This window comes from Terrapene carolina, unplaced genomic scaffold (genome assembly GCF_002925995.2).
Source record: "Terrapene carolina triunguis isolate 2854851 unplaced genomic scaffold, T_m_triunguis-2.0 Scaffold85, whole genome shotgun sequence".
NCBI lineage: Eukaryota > Metazoa > Chordata > Testudines > Emydidae > Terrapene > Terrapene triunguis.
Genome location: NW_020664436.1, coordinates 23,969,206 through 23,990,209, shown reverse-complemented (window position 1 = coordinate 23,990,209; position 21,004 = coordinate 23,969,206). Strand labels below are relative to the sequence as shown.

General features: G+C 44.0%; 1 protein-coding gene across 1 annotated transcript; it reads left to right on the top strand.

Annotated features, from left to right (window-relative positions):
* Positions 1 to 1,212: 1,212 nt before the first annotated feature.
* Positions 1,213 to 17,293, top strand: CCSAP (centriole, cilia and spindle associated protein). The gene is made up of 3 exons (XM_024213820.3): positions 1,213 to 1,611; positions 11,783 to 12,051; positions 16,778 to 17,293. The coding sequence occupies exons 1-3, from the start codon at positions 1,275 to 1,277 to the stop codon at positions 16,949 to 16,951; spliced, it is 780 nt and encodes a 259-aa protein (XP_024069588.2). The 5' UTR covers positions 1,213 to 1,274; the 3' UTR covers positions 16,952 to 17,293.
* Positions 17,294 to 21,004: the final 3,711 nt, after the last annotated feature.

The following is a 21,004-nucleotide window of genomic DNA, read 5'->3' as shown; positions in this document are numbered from 1 at the left end:
GACTTAGCTACCCCATTAGACTCTACAGGATTGGCTCCTGCTTCGTGGGACTCACTAGATGCCCTCCTGTGCTCCAGTCCTCCCCTTTGACACCCACAGGGCAATTTTGGGGAAAAATGGTACTTTCCCAAGTGCCACTCATTCAGGGCACCAAACTGAGTTGTAGATTGTGCAGCTCTTCATAATTTGATTGTCCCCCTCCTTTCTGACATGCTTTGAACAGCAGTGAAATAGTCAACAATGTTGACAATTAAAGGCAAGGCATCTCAGTTACTATCTCACAGAGGTCAATGGAGCAGCTTAAACCTCCCAGAGTGATTGTTTCAGGTTGCCTGCAGACTCGGCCAGACATCACTGCATCCTTTACATGCTGTACAAGTTGTAAAGGTTTTCATTGCAATCATGAGGGCTAGAGGGTTTCATTATTATTATTATTCCAGTGAAAACTGAAATTCTGGAGAAGAGGTTGGCAACATTTTTTTAAAAAAGCACTGGGTTGCTGATCTGGCCCTGTTCCATCCCTGGGACTAGCGTTAATTAAAGAGTATGTTAAAAGAGGGCTGATGGGGTGACACAGAGGAGGGAGGCTGTAGATTGTATCCCATGGCTCTGGAGGGAGAGGGTCAGGTCAGGGAGGAGCCAGGCTGCCAGCTGCACTTCGCTTTGGTCTCCTGGGTGCATTGATCCGGCTTTGAGCTCCAACCCCCTCCGCTATCAAGCAGTAGCAACTACTGGCTGCCCCTTCAGGCTCAGGGGTTGCAGCCCCTGATCGGCAGCGGGAGGCATCTGCCCGGGACCGTCTGTCCAAAGGCAGTCCCGCCTGTGACGGGGGAGGGGGAGCGGGATGCGCTGCTCCAGCCCATACGGGGTCCAGTCCCCCAGAAGCCCGCGGGGACAACAGTGGCTGCAGCTCCCCACCCGCATCGCAGCCCCAGCGGGAGGGAAGGCAGGACGGAGCCCCGGCAGGCAGAGCGGGCGCGGCCAGAGGCAGGTTGCAGCGTCTCCCCCAAGCGCCGCTCCACAGGGTTCCTTTGTGACGTAGATGAGAGAGAGAGAGAGAGAGAGAGAGAGAGAGAGAGAGAGAGAGACGCTGCCTCCGCGATGATTGGCCAGAGCGGGGCAGGGGCGGGCGCAGAACGTCGCTGTTTGGGTTTAAACGTTCCAGCGGGAGGGGCGGGCCCAGGCGCTGTTTGCGGGGGGAGGTGGCGGCGACGGCGACGCCGAGCGGGGTCTCTCGAGCGGGCTCCTGGGAGCGGCCGCGGCCCGGCCCCGGCATGGTGCCCGCGCGGCCCCGCGTGAAGAGCGAGTACATGAAGCGCTTCAAGGAGCCCAAGTGGGAGTCGTGCGGCCCCTGCTACCAGGAGCTGCTGCACTACCGCCTCAGCCGCCGCCTGCTGGAGCAGGCGCACCGGCCCTGGCTCTGGGACGGCTGGGAGCCCGGCAGCAGCGGCAGCAGCGCCGGCTCCCCCTCGCCCCCCAGCGCCAGCCCCCCGGCCGCGCAGCAGCAGGAGGCGGCAGCGCCAAGCGCGCCCGGTCCCGGCGGCAGCAGCCGCGTTGGGGAGTTGGGAGCAGCGGGGAAGGCGAGCCCGGCGGAGCCCCTGCGCGCAGCGGGTAGGTAACAGGCGGGGCCGGGGGCGGCGGGAGCCCTGCTCCGGAGGGGCTGGGCCCTGACTGCCCGTGGGCAGGTGCTCCGTGGTATGGGGCCGGGAGAGCCAGGGTGGGAGGTAGGCGTCAAACCTTCCTGCTCCCCCTCTCGGGCTGCTCCTGGGCGCGTCGGGCCGCCCCTGGGTCGCTGCTAGACTGTGCCGCTCCATCGGCCATAGCAGCCTCCCGCTAGCGGGTTTCGGATTAAATCCCCCCTCGCTATCCCCGCTCCGGGCGGTGCAAAGGGAAGGCGCTTCCTGCCTTCAGCTGCTCCTGGCCTGACTGATGTAAGACCCGGGCCTTCCTGCTCGCCCGTGGGTGGGGGAGAGGAGAGTCTGCTACACTGTCCCCTTTGCTTCTCTCTTGTGGGGGGGCCTCCAGCCCTGGTGGTCCCCGCTGTCGCTCACAGCTTTGCGCAGCAGGAGAATCATGTGATTCTTGACAGCTTGGCTGATGCCCACAAGGCATCACTGAAACTGAGGAGGATCCGGGTCCCTTGTCACCCAGAGCAGCAAGCGTTTTCATTGCCCCACGCAAAAGGTGCAGGAGCAAACAAACAAAAACCAAACAATCCCCACTCTCCTATGAATTTGTGCCCATTAATGTGGTGATTTGGTTCCCAGAGCAGCTGCCCTGAAAGCCTGCCCTGTGAAGGTCTTGTTAATTTCACTCTTTTTAAAGCTGTTACTGGCTGGGGCCTGTTGGGAGGACTGCCTGTAGGCTCAGACAGATAACGCTGCTTTGGTTATGCTCCTTTCCCATTTGAAAGGCTTTTTTCTGACCCATATTTTTCCTTTTAAGGTTTAAATTCTGCAGGAACTGACTGTCTCCTCTCTTGACATGACCACTTTCCTGCTTGTGGAGGGTGATACACAAATAGGGTTTTTTTTAGCCCCCTGGCTCAAGCGATTTCTGTTTATTTGCAGCCTAGTAACTTATTGTTTGCTTGGAAGCTGAAGGTCTAGCTGACTCCTCCTTTCATAATTCAATACCCTTTCCTAAAGTTTCACCCTAGATTTCATAATACCCTTTACCTGAAGGAGGCTAACCACAGAGCATACTGTACCAATTTTCCACACCTTCTTGCTGACTTTTCCAGTTGCTTCTGAGTTCAATTAAAGGTCCTGGCCCCATTATAATTCTTAAGGAGCTTGGACCAAGCTACCTCTGTGCCTGCCACTTGGTTCCCAACCCTCCTCCAAGACCCCTGTGTTCATCAACTGGACGAACCCAGAGTGAGGCCACTGGTAGCTGGAGACAAAGTATTTTAGGTGCTAGTCCATTACTGTGGAACAGTTTGCCAAAGATCAGCTTGTATTCTAATCTTCCCACCTTCATAGCCCAATGTAGAATGCAGTGTTGAAGTTTATTCGTGATAACAGAAGTGGTGGTTTGGGATGGAAGGGGAAGTGCAAGTATACGTGACTGTAGCCTAGGCTCTAGTCTGCTTGAGTCCTTTACTTTTCATTTTACGTTATTTTCAGTGCCTAGATACTACTGTGATGTATTTAGAAAACTCCAAAATTAGGAATGTGGAGAGATTTTATTAAATTAGATATTTTTCTTTGAAATATAGAGAATAAATATTTTGGTTTGTGAAAACAATGAGGCTTGGTGTTATATGGCACTGTAAATAATTGTCTTACCCCCCCCCCCGTGTCTTTTTCCTTTGAGTCCTATCTGTAATGAAGTATAGACAATCCTTGAGTCTAGTTTATCCTAGCAATAAGAAGACTACAAAAACAACAGCGTGGGATGTTAAATTGCATTGTATCATACATTTGTAGCTCAGGGAGTTCTACAATTCCAGGTTAAGTGAATGTCTGGCATGTTTCATAAACACAATAACCTTGGAAATTGAAGCTCTGTGCACATCTTCCTGCTATGCCCTGCTGATGTGTCTTGCATACCCCGGAGAGGCTACTTCTAGGGCAAGTGCAGCTGATTCTCATGCTCATTCATTCCTTATCTGTCAAGACTGCCATGCTAGTTGTGATAACTTGCTATGTGGACCGTTACCCATTATCAATTCTTGTCACCCAGCGTTGTGTAGTAACTACTTTTGGTTATCACGGAACTGTTCTGTATTAGTCAGTCACACAAGTACTAAGTGTGATTTTGGGCAGACACCATAGGCCCTAATCCTTGGGAGTTCCTGAGCACTTGACTCTCCCATTGCAGTGAATGGGTACCTGGCACCTGCAATACCTCAAAGTCTGACTCTGACACATCTACAGTATACTAACATAAGTAAATTAAGTAAAAATGTGAAACTTAAAATGGAGGATGTGATGTACAAAAACTTAATAATAAGCAGTCATACCATGTATATAGATTTATTAGGGCATCTATACAGTTAAGTGCTTTGTGAGGCGAAACACTTTAACCACTGAAGTTCTGTGTATTCCTTTTAAAACCTCTTTTCTTGCAGCACTTTTTGTAAAATGAAGGTGGTATTGGAGTACCAGGTACATTAATGACTGTAAATCATGAATTGTCATGACCCAGGCTAGTGGGAAACTGTAACTGCAGCATTTGTGGAGCATCTTTAAAGAAACAAATTGTGGCAGTATCTCTCATCCGGACTCACAGCTACTTATGTAAATTGTTGCTATGGTATCAGTGTATCTTTATAATTACATAAGCAGTTTCTGTGGCGAAAAGCAGCAGCAAGGAAGGCTACATGCCAGTTACTGGAGTTTTGAGAACATTGTAACTTTAAAGTATGTTTACATGGCACACCATTGATGGTGGTATGTAAGGTGTGTGTAGCTATGTGCTGTTGTGAAATCAGGCTGTGTTGACACTGCCGTGTGTATCTACACATGGCAATGAAAGGCTCTGGTACGGGGAGGCAGTGAGGAAAAGCTCGGGTAGAGGGGAGCTGCTGGAGACTTTCCTTGTGGCAGGGTTGCTACTAGAGCCTTTCCCCACAGCAGGGGAGTGACAGAATATTACACTGCTAAAAATGGCAGTGTAGAGAGTGAAGGCACTGGTTGGGCATGTAGAGAGCCATGTAGGGTATGTACTGACAAATGTCAATACTGACAGGTGTGTCTTTACTTCAGCATCTACACTGCTATTTATACCTGTGTTGGGGGCAAGAGGGGCATGTAGTGTTGCTGTAAGGAGTCTACAGTGTAGACCCTTAGATTCAAGCCGGGAAGCCACAACTTGACATTGGTCTCTATAGAAGATATTCCATGAAGTTATGTATATAGCTACACTGGGTAGCAAATTGATAGACTGGAGGCTGGCTCTCTGGTCATTCCTCACAGATGGATTTTAGGTGATCTTGATAGACAGCTGCTCATCTTCATTGGGAGCCTTCTTGTACAGGACCCTATAGAAATCAATCCTCTTCCCCCTCCCCCCCATCACTAGTGGATATCATGAGCTGCTGTGGGTTCAAGTGCCAACAGTATGTTTACATGGTTATACATATCCTTCTCCAGCTGGATCAGGCTTTACTGTTGCTCACTGTCCTAATGTGTAGCAGAAATAAGTATTTGGATGGAGACAGCTGGTTCACATTTCAACCTGTGTAATATAGCACTGATTCTGGTGAGCAGGGGAAATAGCAGAAACCATGCCTGGCTCCCTCTGTAGCCCCTCAGTCATGGAAGATAGCACAGTACAGCATCTCCATAACAGACTCCTACACAAGGATCCATTCTAGGTCCTCTCCTTGTCAACATGTATACTGATGACCTGCCAATAAGTACATATATGTAGATGACCTCTCTCGCTGATGTGGGTGACTATCTAAACGATATCCAAGGGTCGCTTACCCAGGACATGAATGCTTTAGCTACTTACACTAAGGGAATCTAAAATGGTGGTAACAACTTTCCATCACCAGACCAATCAACCCCTTCCAATCTGTGTTGAGGATTGTTCATTCCCTTTTCAGCCAGTTGTCACTCATTTAGGAGTCAATTGGACCATAGTCTAACATACCATTCCCATCTAGAACACTTAAAGAAAAGATCTCCTCCTGCACTGCCTTGATCCAGAAGCTATCTGGAACCTCCTGGGGAGCAGAGGCAAATGTTCTACAAACATGGGTCCTAGCGCTGATATTTGTTCCAATGGAATATTTTGTAGCAATGTAGTGCCGAAGTTGGCATACACCTTGTTAGTTTAGAGCTGCACGCAGCCCCACATTAACGTCTAATTTATGTTTTGGGGAGCTATATGAGCCAACATTTTGATGAGCTGCCATCACCTTAAAACTGCATGGAGGGCTTTTGACTGATGAAAACAACCTGTCTCACACGAGGCTGACATGGTTCCAATAGGTGCAAATAAGCAACACACACACTTCCCCCAAGATCTGCCTGCCTCCAGGAGAAGGGAGGGAGAAAAAAAAAACAAACACCTATGGTTCCTGCTGACTTGTCATGATTGACTGCACAACATCCATTTGTGGCAACTGTTCATGCACTCATGAGCCTTAGCAAGAGAGTCTGAAACCTAACTTTTCAAATGAGATTTTAGTGTCTCTGCATAATTGCAGAATAAGGTTTTTTGTTCTTTCCTTTTTTTAAGGAAAAGTCCCTCTTCACAGCATGACCAGAGGACAGTTATGCTGGGTATAATATACAGTAGCTCAGAACTCCTATTGGTCACTCTGTTGAAACCCCCCCCTCCATTTCATTCTTTGCTTAATGTCTATAATTTTCAAAGCACAAGGAGAGGAAAAATTATGAAGAGGTAGTATCTACACTTTCCAACCACTTCTCTTGGAAAATTTCATTACAATTAGAAGTGCTGTGTGGGTAGCTAAATATCAGCATTTTCTTTACTTAGCTCTTCCAAGCTTTGTGACTGACATCCACCCACACACTGCAGTTATCTGATAGGGCCTTACCAGGAGATGTGCTTGTTTGTTATCATGCAGTATACATTTCTTTTCTTTTCTCTTTTCTGTTTGTTTTTGTTTAAGAGCTAAGACTGCAACTTTATTCATTAGTTTAGTTTTGTACTTAAAATCTTGTGCTTTTTTTTTTAATATGGCTATTGATATTTGTGCATTCCTCGTGGCTAGCACTTCTTGTTCGAATTAGGAATATTTCACTGCTGCAGTGACATTTATGGGGACTACTGCTTCTTCCTTCCTTGGTCCTTTTGTGTAGCAGTCTTTCCCAAAGAAATTAGATTTCAGTGCTGGATGCTTAGTGCACGTTTTAAGACTTATCGCAATAGAAAGTTGTCACACAGGCTTATGTTCATTTGGAAGGGAACCACTTAACACGAGTTGTGGAGTGCCAAATAAAGATCCCACCCACATGGCCTTTGTCAACTAACTTGAAAACTGTTTCTTTCCTTAACATCCTTAATGCATCCACATTACAAGTTCTATAGAATCATAGAAATGTGGGGCTGGAAGGGATCTCAGTCATTTAGTCCAGCCCCTTGTGCTGAGGCAGGATCAAGTATACCTAGATGTAGAAGGTTCGTGCCGGGGCTCAACCCTCCTGGGTAGGAGGGGAGCCACATCGACTCACTACCAGTGGAACAAACAACCAGTTAGTTCAGGGCTCAGGCCCTTTAGTGGAGGGGCTGAGCAACAGTACAACAGTTAGTTTCATAGGCCCAGGCCCTGGATCAGGGCAGGGCACAAACAGTCACAGCTCAAGCCCTTTGGGGCAGGGGCTGAGCAACAATATAACAGTTGGGGTAAGCCCAGGCTCCTACACCTTAGCGTTGGGTGAGGGGGAAGCTTGCCACCCACGAGCGGGGGTGGCAGGGGGGGACGCAGGCCCACCCACTCCACTGCGTCCCAGCCCGGGGCCCTAGCAGCGGCCACTGCCGCTGCGGGTCAGTGGGGTGTCCTGACCGAAACACACTGACATCGGCTCATGTGTCTGCAGCCTCACTGGGGTCGGCTACCCCTGGGCTACTTCCAAGTTCCCCCTCAGGGCCTACCTCATCTGTGGCCCCGGGTCCAGTCCAGTCCACCAGCATGGGCTCCTCTCGGCCGGGGCTTGGCAGCAGGTCCGGCAGCTCCTCGGGGAAATCCGGCCAGTTGCACTCGGGCGGCTCCTTTAGGTAACAGCAGGGCCGGAGGGGCTCTGGTGGCGTCTCGCCTTCAGGGTTGGTGTGGGGGAGTTCCAACGGCTCCTCCCAGCGACGGGAGCGGACGGGCTCCGGTGGTTTCTCCTCGTAGTGGGCTCGGGGCAGCTCCGGCCAGTTACGGCCTCGGAGGTCTCCCGGCCGCGAGCTCTCCACCGCATGTCTGCTCCCTGCAGTGGCTGGGGCCGCACTGAGCTCTGGCGGCCGGCCTTTATACTTCCTGTCCCGCCCCTTGACTTCCAGGGGGCGGGAACAGGCGGCGGAGGCTCCGCCCACTTGGGTGTCTGTAGGGGCACTCCCTCTGCTGGGCAGGAGGGGAGCCACACCGACTCACTACACTAGACTATTTCTGACAGATGTTTGTCTAACATGTTCTTTAAACACTCCAATGACTGGGATTCCACAACCTCCTTTAGAAGACTATTCCAGTGTTTAACTTCCCTTCTAGTTATAACGATTTTCCTAATATTTAACCTAAATCTCCCTGGCTGCAGATTAAGCCCATTACTTCTTGGCCCATTTTCAATGGATATGGAGAACAATTAATCAACAGTTGTTTGCATATTTGAAGACTTATCAGGTCAGCACTCAGTTGTCTTCTCTCCAGACTAAATATGCCCAGGTTTTAAACATTTCCTCATAGTTCAGGTTTTTCTAAAGCCTTTATCACTTTTGCTAATCGCCTCTAAGCTCTCTCTCCAATTTTTCCATATCTATTTTAGTGTGGCTCCCCAGAACTGGACACAGCACTCCAGCACCAAGCAGGACATCTATCTCCATGTCTTACATACAACACTCCTGTTAGTACATCCCAGAATATTAACCTTCTTAGCAACTGCATCATACTGACTCATTCAGATACAGGTTAGGTGGTAGTATTGCTGAAAAGTTATTCCCCATATTAAAAAAACCTGTCATAAACAGGGCTCTGGTGTGGAGGTGATGATGGCACTGCAAAGGTCACTGATGGATATAGATTGGCATCTCAATTTTCATCCTCCTTAAAGAATCCCCTGTTGCCTCTTACACATATGGATGTGTCAACACGAGGACTTGTCCTGGTTTTATTAAGTGTAATTTTTACTAGTGCAGGTTCTTGTGCAGACAAGGCCTGTGCTGGAGAATTATTCAAATGCTATATAGCTGTAGTGTGACCAATCCAGAGTCAAGTTGCTTAAAGAGGTGTTGATCTGATGATAGTGCTGTGCTGGAGAAGAGGCAGGGAAGAATGACTGCTGTTGACTGTGGAATTGTACTCCGAAGACTCTTCATCCTGTACTTGATGTGTATGGAGGATATTCTTTCTCACCCCTAAGTTCTTGTAGCCTTCCATGCTGCCCTTTTGTTTGTGAAGCTTTGCAGGCAAGCGTATTACTGAATTTGTTTCTTCTTTTTGTAATGTTCTTAAACTTCCCCCTCTCCTGTTGACTTCCATAGTCTACTAGCTACTCCAACCTTGAGCTAGATGAATTTCCCCCATTCCATATGGAGTTCAAAGGTGCTAAGAATTGGGAATAATGCGACACCATATCAGTTTGCATATACTATCCCACTTCCCAGGCAGTTCATCTCTATTGGCTACATAGTTTGTGTTCTCAGTTTCTGCAGTGGGCAGATGTCTTTGAACAAGCTGGCAAGCTGTGGCAACAACCTATGGCCAAAACCACCAAGCCTAAAAATAATTTTGACTATTTCTTCTTACATGACTGCCTTTTCCTGTGCTAGCTAAGTACCCAAACTGTGCTAGAGTTTACATGCTCAGTGAAATCATAAGCTTGCTTGTGCAAGTTGGGTCCAATAGGAGCTCTATCTAAAGTATGGGTATCTCTTTACCTTCAACCATACACATTTTAAAACTACAAACAAACCAAAACACTCCATTAAATTTTCCACTCTTGATTAATTTTTTTATTGGCTTGCTCTCACTTCCTGATTGCGGGTAGGTCTCTGTGCATAGTGTTGGCATCTGGAGAAAGGGAGCAGAAGGTGAGCTCCCAGTCTACTCTACAGCGCAAACCTGGCATGAGTTCATGAGTCTTGGGGTGGGGGATGCATGTGGTGCTGCCCACCAGGTGCCATTGTGGGGTTTAAAACTGGATGCTTGGGAGTAAGGGCTTAGCCTTGCATTTGGGCATAGAGACCACTAACAGGATGTACTTTGATTTACACTGTGATTGTTGTCTTCAGAACAGTAGAAAGATGGCTTTTATTTAAAGTAGAACTTGCAGAATAGTCTATTCTGAGGTCCTTTCATAATCTCCTCTTGTGCCCTGATATTTTTGTCATTAACTCTTTTAAAACAGTTTGGATTTTACTGTAAATTTCAAAGAAAAATTTCCCTTATGCATATTTGTTACATTTTTGCCCATCCAGACCAGTAACATAACTCAGGGCAGGGGGGAGAGAGAGATCTCTCTAATTAATAAAAAAAAAATATATATATATATATATATATATATATATACACACACTATTTTTTCATTTTCTGGGATGGAAACTGTCTTGTTCTCTTACAAGAAGGAGGGAAGCCTTCTGGCATTTGAGCAAACTTTCTAACAGTTAATTGATCTGTGTACTGAGAGCCAGGGGTCAGTGTCATAGATAGAACCTTGAAAGGCCCTTCTTGAATGCATGTAGAACACTCCTTGGAACTGTGCTGAACAGGCTGCGGAAAAATCCTAGTGTCCACTCAGGACAAGTAGAAATGCAGTTTGGTAAAGTGTCACTTTTGCTTCCCACTGTGCATGGTCAACAGGTGGTGCTGCAGGCAGGCAGACTAACATCAGGGACAACAGCAATGAGTTGCTAGTCTGAGTGGGGATGTCTGGAAAGGCTGAGAGGAAGTGGAGCACAATAAACAGCTGTGGAGGTGGAAGAGCAATGCGAACACTAGAGCAGAGCTGCCAGTTAGAGTGGAGTATGATGGAGAGTAGCTGATGTCAAAAGCAATGTCTTGGGAGCAGTGCACACAGTTGGGCATGCTGGAGGCTAGGGCTCAGTTTGAATGTTAGTGATCTGATGGAGGCAGGGGAGAATGAGCATAGGCTTTCTAACTAAGCTTAGGTAACTTGAAGGCAAGCAATAGTCTAACTTTTTCTTGCAAAGGCAGATTGTGAAATAAAACTTGATTTTTAGGAGCAAGATGGCTTCTCCAACACTGAAGTCCTGCAGTGCTGGACAGTTGAATTTGCTGGCCATTCTTTCACTTGCATATTAAGTACACTAGTGTACAACAACTTACTTAAAAAAAATCATCAGAAAAAGAGAACAAACCCTCAAATACCTGTTTTAAAAAAAAATATAACTCTGTTGGCTTTTGGTGTTTTGAAAGGAATCTGCAGAGAGCAGTATTACAGGCTCTGGGCCAAGCATGGCACAGTGTGTTAAGTGGGACACTTAGACATAAGACTATTTTGGGGAGCGTGTTTTCCCATGAAAATATCAGCAGGATACAGTTGGCAAAAGTGTGTGTAATCAGGAAGCACAAAAGCTTTCACGAGGAAGCCTAAATTCAAAGCCACTTTTGTAAGGGTAGATGCTCCTATAGCGTGAGGTCATATTTCACATACTCTGATGAAATCTGTCGCTATCTTCAGTGTGCCTGGTAGAGTTTAAATGCCATATGTCAACGTATTTGTTGGCTACGTGGAAAAAGTTGCAAGAAGATGATGGAATAGGTAGGCTAGGGAGTCTGTGGAAATGCTGTTGATAGACTGAGTACCATGAGGGCCATCAAGTGCTGCTAGGTGGCTTTGGTCACACCCTTATATTGAGTGCACTTGTTTTAAGTATTTGATACTTCATGTCCAAAACTACAGAACGACTAGCATACTCCTTATACCAGTCTGACACTAATGAGGGGAAGATGTTTTGTATAAACGAGACTTAATGGGGTGTATCTGCAGTCATGCAACCGGGGGCTGTTCCTCTTCTCTATCTTTCAATACAACTTTAGGAAGATATATATATTTTTTTTTAACTGTCGTTCAGGCACGTAGATGTATGCGGTCTTTGTTGCTAAATGTTTTAAAGCCAAACTGATTTCTTCTTTTCCCTTTAGAGAAAGAAACAGAGGGAGACAGCCAAGAAAAAGTTGCAGAACAGACATTGGTAAAAGAAACTGACAAATCAACCAGCCATACAGGACAACATCCAAATCGAAGTGCCTTGTCCAGTCGGAATGCTCGAAGATCAGCTAAAAGCCCTCAAAGGACAGATGCAGCAAAGGAGCATAAACATCCATTTGCTTTATATGGCTGGGGAGAAAAACATACAGATACAGGGAGCCAGAAAACTCACAACGTTTGTGCTTCTGCTTCAGTGCATGAAGTAAGCTTTATTTATTTATTTATTTATTTATTTATTTATAAAAAAAAAAGTTTATTTTTTTTTACAGTTTAGTTTCCCCCCACATCTATAGGGAAAGAGGAATAATACGGATTATTTATAAATAAAATTCACTACCCTCTTATTAACCTTCCTTAACCTGCATCCAGGACTACTTTGGGGCATTAATGTCTTGAAAAGTTTTCCTAGCTTAGTCCTGCTATGCTATTTTGTCACTCTGTATTAGTCAGAAGGAATGATACTTTGGGAGTGGTGGACTGGGAGGCATTAGGTTTGAAATTCCTAAATCCTCTAGAGCTCCAGGCCTGAATCCTGCAGGACTCACTTGGCCTTAACTTTTCCAAGTTTAGGAAAATTGAGTTCCATGTAGTGTGTTCTTTCACTTAGGGCAGAGGACAACTACTGTTTATGCACGCAAAGCTAAGGCTTAAACAGCAAAAATCAGCCACTTCCTAAAAATTTTTGGGTGCCCACTTTGACACCCTGCAGGCCTGACTTTCAGGTAGCACTAAGTACCTGCCCTCTGAAACTCAGGCTGTTGAGGTGACAAACTGGGCATCTAAAAACATGGGCACCCAAAATCACTGATCACTTTTGGAAAATCTTGCCATAAGTACATCAGAATGGCTCTTCTAATAGATACCTTTCCTTTCATTGGCTTTCACCCTTTGCCCCAGTGTATTAATGCATACGTTCTTTATATAAATTTCAATTCAAACTCGAAGGTTGAAGTCATACCAGTGGTTTGAGTGCATGGTACCTTTCAAGAACATTAGAATTTAAAATATTCCAGGAAGTTCAGTTAAGGTTGCACTCTTCAAACAAGGAATGCAACCTACCTTGATTCTACCCTGAAGAAAATCAAATTCACAATCAAGCCTTTATTTCAGTGACGATCACAAGAACTAAAAGGCCTTGGTCTTAAATGTAGTGGTTGTGCCACTTTGTCATACACTACATAATTTATAAACTTCTTCCTAGTCAAATAGTATAGTGAACGCACATCCCATCCCAACCCTCCCCTCCCCTCTTCATTAAGGGCCTGCTCCTGTGAGATGCTGAAGATTGGGTCGTGTTATCTATGTAGATGCCAATTATCTGATTGTCATTGGACATGATTGTCTCATTATAGAGCTTGGGTGGGGATTTTGGGGTGGGGAGAGCAACTGCTCATGAAGAATCAAAATCTCCTGTCTGAAGACTCCAAATGAACTTGGACCAATACTTTGGTCCCATCACTAATTTTTCAAGCACGGAGATTACTTCTGTAGCTTCTACTGTAAGAAAACCAGTGACTAAGTCTATAGCTGGTTTTGGCTGGATCTAAGAATACTGCTGTAGTTCTCACACAACTGAGGCTATGTCTACATAGCCTCCTAGTGTAGACGCAGCCTATGCTGACAAGAGTTTTTCTGCTGGTGTAGGAACACCCCCACCCAAATGATAGCTATGCCAACAGAAACACTCCTCTGTCAGTACATCTGTGTCTATACCAGGGCTTTTGTCTGCATAGCTGGTCAATCAGGGGTGTGTTCCCCCCCCCCCACCCCCCACACCCCTGATATAGATGTGCAGATAGAAGTTTTTAAATGTAGACTAAGGCCATGTCCCCTAACTTCTAAACTGCCAATCACTTTCAAAAGGTTCCAGACTAAATGACCCCTTGGTGCAGCCTCTGATTAATGCATAGGTTTTTTTGTTTTTTTTTCCCAGTAGTGCTGAAATAAGACAAAGTGGATGAAATAAATGTACCCTCACGGTCTGAACTTCAAGAAAGGAAGTCTATCAGAAGTGGGCAGTTAGCAGCAAGTGTCCCAAAGCAGGCAGACAGGTAGACTAGCTCAAGCCTAGAAATGACATAAGTGGTTCAGCTATTGATGAGTGAATTCCTCTGTGTCTATCCCTTGGAAGCTGAGTAACGTTATGAAGTTGTAAATGTTGAGTCTGATAGTATTGCTGGCAAGTAAAACGTTATGTCTGAATAACAACTCATTACTCCAAAATGGTGAAAGTTCTGACTGTTGTAATGCACTATCTTACAGAATGGCTGACCTTGTTTGGACCTGAGCCCTTTATTCCTTGTTCACCCAAAACTCCTGCTCAAGTCAACGGGTGTTTTTGATGCACAAAGACTAGGTCTCATCATTGGAATATGTCAAGGCCCGATGTCCCATGACAGTGGACCAAGGGTATGGCTATGCTGCATAGCAAACCTGGGTCTGTGGGACCCATTCTTTCCAAGCTCACATGCAAATTTCCACACTGCATTGCTATGTGAGTCTCGCAGGCATGCCGATGCATCTCCACTCCACTATGCAGACCAGAGTTACACCCGAGTCAGACTTTGAGGTTTCTGGGGCATATTCCAGGTTTCTCAGCACCCTGGGTAGCTACGGACACTCTAGGGCTTGGTTCATCATGTATTGTGGGAGAACATCTCTGCCCATCCTGTGGAACTTGACTGGAGCCTGCCAATGCATCCAGGCAAGACGTTTTTGAGTCTGCATGCTCCTAGCATCCAGAGTCATTAACTTGGATCCAGCACTGGAGGAAGACCTTCAGCTCACATTCTCTTCTGTTTTGGGAATTGGGCAGAGCATCTGAGAGATACTGATGGATGTTTTGGCAGCAGTAATTATCCTATTGACAGCATCTCTTGGCAGGGGGTCACAGACATGGCAGCTGCAACTGACTGAAGCTGCTCATGCCTATTGTCAGTCAGAGGTTCCCCATATGTAGTCTGATCCTTCTGGAGCAGGACCAGAAGCACAGATTGGTGGGATCACATCATGCAGACCTGGGATGACTAGCATTGGTTCCAGAACTCTTTTCATGAAGAAGCAGATATTTCTGAAGGCTTATGATTAAACATCTGCAAGTGGGTAGTGGTTTGTGCAGCTGCATAATCGCTCTACATATAGGGCCTTTATGTACAGAGTGACTGTTTCCTCACCCCCTCAGTCATGTTACACTTTTAATTAGGTGTAACTATTGGCCACTTAGGTCTGCTGGGATATGGTATCACTTTGTTCTCCAATACATGTGTTCCAGAAGCATTATTCCAGCAGGTTTTTGGGATGCGGGGGAGGCTATGACCAATGCCTCTGAAAATAGGTGCAAACCTATATTTTATTGCATAGCAGCCTGCATGAGCCCCCCAAATCAACTTTTTGGAAGTCCACATATTAATCATTCTTAATATAGAAAGACTTGCTTGTTTTTTTCCCCCCTCTATAGCATGTTCCTTAGGTTCTACATTCTACAGGATAGACTTATTAGGCTAATCTTGGGATACTCGTGGATGCTGGCCAAATTATGGAGATGCTGGTTGTGAGTCCGTAGTTAAGGCTGAGTTCTGTCTTCCTCTTACACTGAGGTTCTATCTTTGCTTTATGAAAAATGCAGTATATCCTCTCTGAACTCAGAGTACACCATGACCTTCTTTTAAAATGTACAAGCAAATCAGTTAGTTAATTTTAAAACTCAAGCTAACAGTGGGTTCTAAGAAAGTTTTGCTGTAGTCTTTCCTCTTTTCTGAATGATGATAGGAATGTTATTCCATTCCTAACTTTTCCATATAGTTAAAGCTCGTGGAGATCTTGTGCATAATTACATTTGAAGAAATTAGGCTGTAATTAAGCTACATTAATTATTGTATTTAACTGTTATGATTCTACAGGGTCAGTTCAACAACTTGGGGGACTCTGAAGTGGGGCTGTTCACATAAGCCAACCATCAGCCTTGCTCTACAGCTTATTTGCATGTAACCATTCTACTGACTGATTAGTATGAGGGAGACTTGACACATCCTCCTTCAAGGTTCTCCAGCTGCCTACTAGCTTGGGCGTCAGTGCTTGAAAGGTTCCCTATGGCTCTGAGTACTGTTGAGATAATTGAGGAAAGGAGTGCAGGCCCAGATGTTGGGACTTGGGGGCTGGCTCCCATTTCTCTTTTACTTACTTTTTTGGTCTCCAAATACTGCCCTTTAAACCAATATGTCAGTTGCAAACTAAGGATCAATTTTGTGTAAGTACAGTATGCTTTGGATGTTAAGGACTGCTGTGGTGTACTGGTGAATCTGTCCTTAAGTTAAAATAAAAATAAGCTTGTTAATTCATTTTCAAATCAATAGAAATATCTTATGATTGCATTCTTTTGGGTTTTGGTGTTCGTGTATGATTTTTTTTTTTTAATTTTTAAAAACCAAAAATTCCAAGAGGAAGGAAAAATTAAGTTATAGAGATGTACTCAACTGTAACTCCATTTTAAGGGTAAACTAAAATTAGAGGGATGTTATAATTTTTAAAATTCACAGTTAGGGTTACACTTGACAGATTCAAACATGTTAAGGTATAGAAATGCAAACTCAAGACTCCCAAGCAACTTCAACTCTACCTTGGAGTGAAATCATGAAGGGAGGAAAAACAGTGGGGGCAGAAATACCAAATGTTTGTAAAGTTCAGTTTCATCTAATCTGAGACCACACACTAAAATGCCCTCCCTTTTGTGATTAGTGGCAGCAACATGTATACCCCAGGGTGTTCTAGAATCTCTTTGGAATCCTATAGTCATGTGGAATCAAATTGTTCCCTTTGACTTGGGGAGTGAAGGTTGAGGGTCAATTTTTAAATAACCTTTGTTTTCTTGAATAAAAATTAGACTTCTTACTCTTTCCACAAAACTGACTGTAATTCTAAATTCTTGATAGATTCATGAGTCTGCACTACGAGCAAAGAACAGAAGGCAAGTGGAGAAAAGGAAGTTGTCTCAAAAGCGAGTGCGCTCTGCAGATGTGGATCGAACCTGGAGAGTAAAGCCTTCCCTGCCAGATAATCCCTGGATGACTGAGTACATGAGATGCTACTCAGCAAGAGCTCGGTGAATCAAAACTTGCTTGGACATCTTTCTAAATTAAAAAATATTTATATTCGATCAGGACATTGGTGCAAACTACTTATGCAAGGTTTTTATAGGGGGTTTCCAGCAGTCTGCTATTGTTTGTATTTTGGCTACCTACCTCATCAGTAGAGCGTAGAGCTGGAGCCATAACATTTGAAGATGTTTTTAAATATAGTTCCTTAAATTTTTAAATATTTCTCCTTTTCTGAAGTCTTTTTACGAGGCATTTCAATGGACCTTTTGAGACTATGATTTCAAAATACTGAAAGTCTAAGTAAATTTTTCAAAATCTTTTTTAGAATTGGTTCATTTCACAAACTTTCAACTGCCCCTTAAAAAAAAAAAAAGGGGGGGGCTTAACTCAAATCATGTGATCATGGTGGTGTTGGAAAGCTTTCCTAGGGTGTGGTGTATGTGCCATTGCATTATTTAAAATACTTGATTCAACACCTTCAAAATACCATGTAGATTACAATATCCAACCTGGAAGCCAGTGGCTCTGGTACACAATCTGAGACACAATGAATACCGGCCTAATGAAGACAGCTGTTAGGGGTTGTCTGCTATATATTGGAGACTTTTTAAAAAACTTGGTAATATTTCTCTAAACTTTCAGTAATTAGTGAATCATGCAGTTATTCTTCAATTGAGTTTCATTGCTGTTTTAAAATGTCAGTGGAATAGATTAATATGATCCAGTTGTTGTGGCAATTTATTTTCCAAGTGAGAAGTCACTGGATTAATTTGCGATTACTGTGACTATTACACCAAATGACTGATGTAGACAATCATTATCTGATGGCTGTTGGTCAATAGACAGTTGCTTGCTGTACCACTCTTGACCTGACAACAACATACTGAGCTAGTAAAAACACCCATTTTATGCTTAATCATTTTGATACCAGCCTCTCAATGGAGACTGTATATATTTCAATATACTTTGACCAGACACCAGCTGATTCATTAGTGAAGTCTTGTTTATTTTTAATGTTTTGTATCTGGAGAGTGGAGAGAGTGTATTTCACTGGTATGCATTCCATTTGGTTTAGTATGGTTAATACTTAGAGGTTTTAAATTTGTAGAACAATTTTGATAAACATTTGCAAATGAAGTTTTCATGGGGTCATATCTGTCCTGGAGGCATGTTCATAACTCCCTGCCAAGGGGAAAGAAAATAAACCCCTTAGTAACTGGAGACTAATGAAATCTGTGGCTATTTTTACTTGGTTGGCTGTTTTTTGTACAATGTAGGACTGCCAGTAATTGATGTTGGATCCTCAATTTGTTTCTTTACTCAGTTGTTCTAAATGGAATTCTTTTAGTTTTGTAGTAAATGTGAGCTTAAACAGATCCTTGCAGTAGCTGTGCGCTTTTTGAGATCTCTTTGAAGTGCAGTGGTGGTAATGTAATAGTTCTGAGGTTCATTCTTTTACAGGCTGCTTTGGGATCATGGACATCGCTTGATCACACTTAACATTTCAGATTTTTTTTTAAACAAGACTTTTAAAATCTATTATGAGAAATGTTATGCCCCTATTATTGGAAGTGTAGTAACAGTGTGTTTAATGCATTTGACCAGTCTGCTTAACTTCACTGTAGTGAAACGCAGAAAATAAACAGCAATAAGTAAACTGGAATCCAAAAATCTAAGGTTAGTAGTAATATAGGAGTTGGTGTGATTCAGTTTAGAATAGTCAGGCTTTCCTCAATGAAAGCCTGGCTGAAACTAGCCAAATTGACTGAGCAAGCATGGCTTTCATATTTAAGTTTCAAGGGATACTATTAGGTTAAATAATATTTTGAAAGTTGTATGTCACTGAGGCCAGAGATGATTAAAACTGACTTATTAAATCCTTCTGTATCTTAATAAAACTAAGACATGGCCTCATTTTCTGGCTTTAAAAACTTTTCACTTACAATACAATTACCAAAAAATCAAAACATCTAATACATTTTATACAACTTTCTACAAGCCTAGCCCTCTAAAACTAGTCACTAGAGTTTTTTAATAGACAGACCATTTGCTTTTCAGAACTAATTTCTGTCTACAGTTGAAAATATTCTGTAAATTTTATTTGTGGCTAGTAACTGACTAAAATATGCTGCTTAGTAGATCTCCCTTCCTCCAGATCAATGCCCAGTATTGAGGACATCCTAGTCCATTGCATGTCAATTTTTTTTAAACTTAACTGAGATCTCTCCACTATCGGGGGCCTAGTTTACTTTCCCTCAAGATATCTGCTGTAAACATGGTCCAGTTTCAAATGTCCTCTTCTGTTCTCAGGGTTAATTTGTCTCCCCTAGACAACAGCACAGAAGCTCCAGTAGCTGTATGTTGGCAACTATATTGGATAAACAAAAGTGGTGGTGCCTGTTTCTCCACTGACTTCACTAAAAACTGCTTTTACTCAAACATTGGGTGCTTCTCTGGCTTTGCTGGAATATTTTGAAGTACCTAATATTTAGTCTTTCTGTTCCATACTTTCAGTGCAGATATCAAATCAGCCAAACTACTGCCTGGGTCTTCTAGGTATTTAAAGGTTCAGTAGGTTTGCTTAAATATCCTATATAAGGTTTATGTCCTACTTAAGCTACAGCATCAGTTTCTCTGACAACTTTTTTTTAAAAGGGGTTGTTCTGTTTTCACCCTCTGGCCAAGTTAGTTTTGACAGGAACAGCTGTTGACTAACTTGCTAAAAGGCAGTAGTGTCACAAAATCAGGTCATATGTCTGTCAGTTGGATGGTTCTGCAGTACCAGGCTGTGGCTAAAAACAGCATTGAATTATGTGCATGGACTGACTTTTGGTAAAGCCTGAGTTGAGAGGCAGGTTTTTCTGAAGACTTTTTTTTTTAAATTGGGAAAGCTGCTGATCCTTCTGACTCTTCAAGATAACCATTTGAAAATAAACACCTCACTCACAACACTTGGGGCCATATTTTTAAAGGGTCCTAATCTTGACCACTTGGAGTTTGCCATCAATTGTGGGCACAAATTGTAGCGTTGACATCTAAGAGCTTGTCTAGAGTATGTGTAGTTTCATGTTGCAGTGACAGGCAGGCTGCACCCACACTCACTGTGATGTGTACCAAGACACAGTAACAAAAGGCTTTGGGGGAGGCAGCAGTGAAAGGCTCTGGCAGCAAGAAGTTGCCAGAACCTTTCACTGAGCTGGGGAAAGGCTCTGGAACGGGGAGCTGCCTCGAGCCTTTCCCACTGCTAGAGTCCTTCACAGCAGCAGGGAGATAGCAGGACACTATACTGTTTAAAAACCACAGTGTAGAGGTGGGAGGCTGGCTTGGGCCTGTTGAGAGATGCGTAGGGCACTTTACTTGCCTAAGTTGTGCTTCACTGTCTGCACTGCTATTCATACCTGTGCTAGTAGTATCTGCTCTACTTGCCATCGTAAATGTAGACTTACTCTAACTTGTGGTCATGGCTGATCAGAGTCCCAAAGACAGTTTCTTAAAGCACAGGTTTTGCAGATAAACAGCTTTTAAACTAAATTTGGTAATGTGTTTTGGAGCAGAGTCTTGATGGAAAGCAGGAAACTCCTATTAAATACCTATAATGGTTTAGCTAGCTCCAGCTACTTTGCTTTAGAGATGGATTCACCTGAAGCAGACTGCCTCTTTGACGATGAGAAACTTAAACATCTAGCTAGACTAAATGTCACAACCCTCTCAGTTTAGAGGAGACAGCAGCTTATCTTGCATTGAGTTGATTTTAAAGAAAAAGTAAATTTACCAGTTTAATGAACCCTCATTTTAAAGACAAGGTTTGTTTTATACTTTGGTAAATATTTCATAGTATTTTTTGCTAAGTCTTCACTAAAACTCTGAAGGGTGTCCCTTCATTCACTAGATACTTAACAGCACTCTACATTAAGTGAAACTTGATAGATTTCACTAATATAATGCTGCAGTTTGTCAACTTTACAAGTTCTATGAAGACTAGTTTGGTGTACTTTGTGTACAGTTACAATGAAAACTGTAAAAGAATGCCTTTGTACAATAGAGTAGCATGCTTGTTCAATC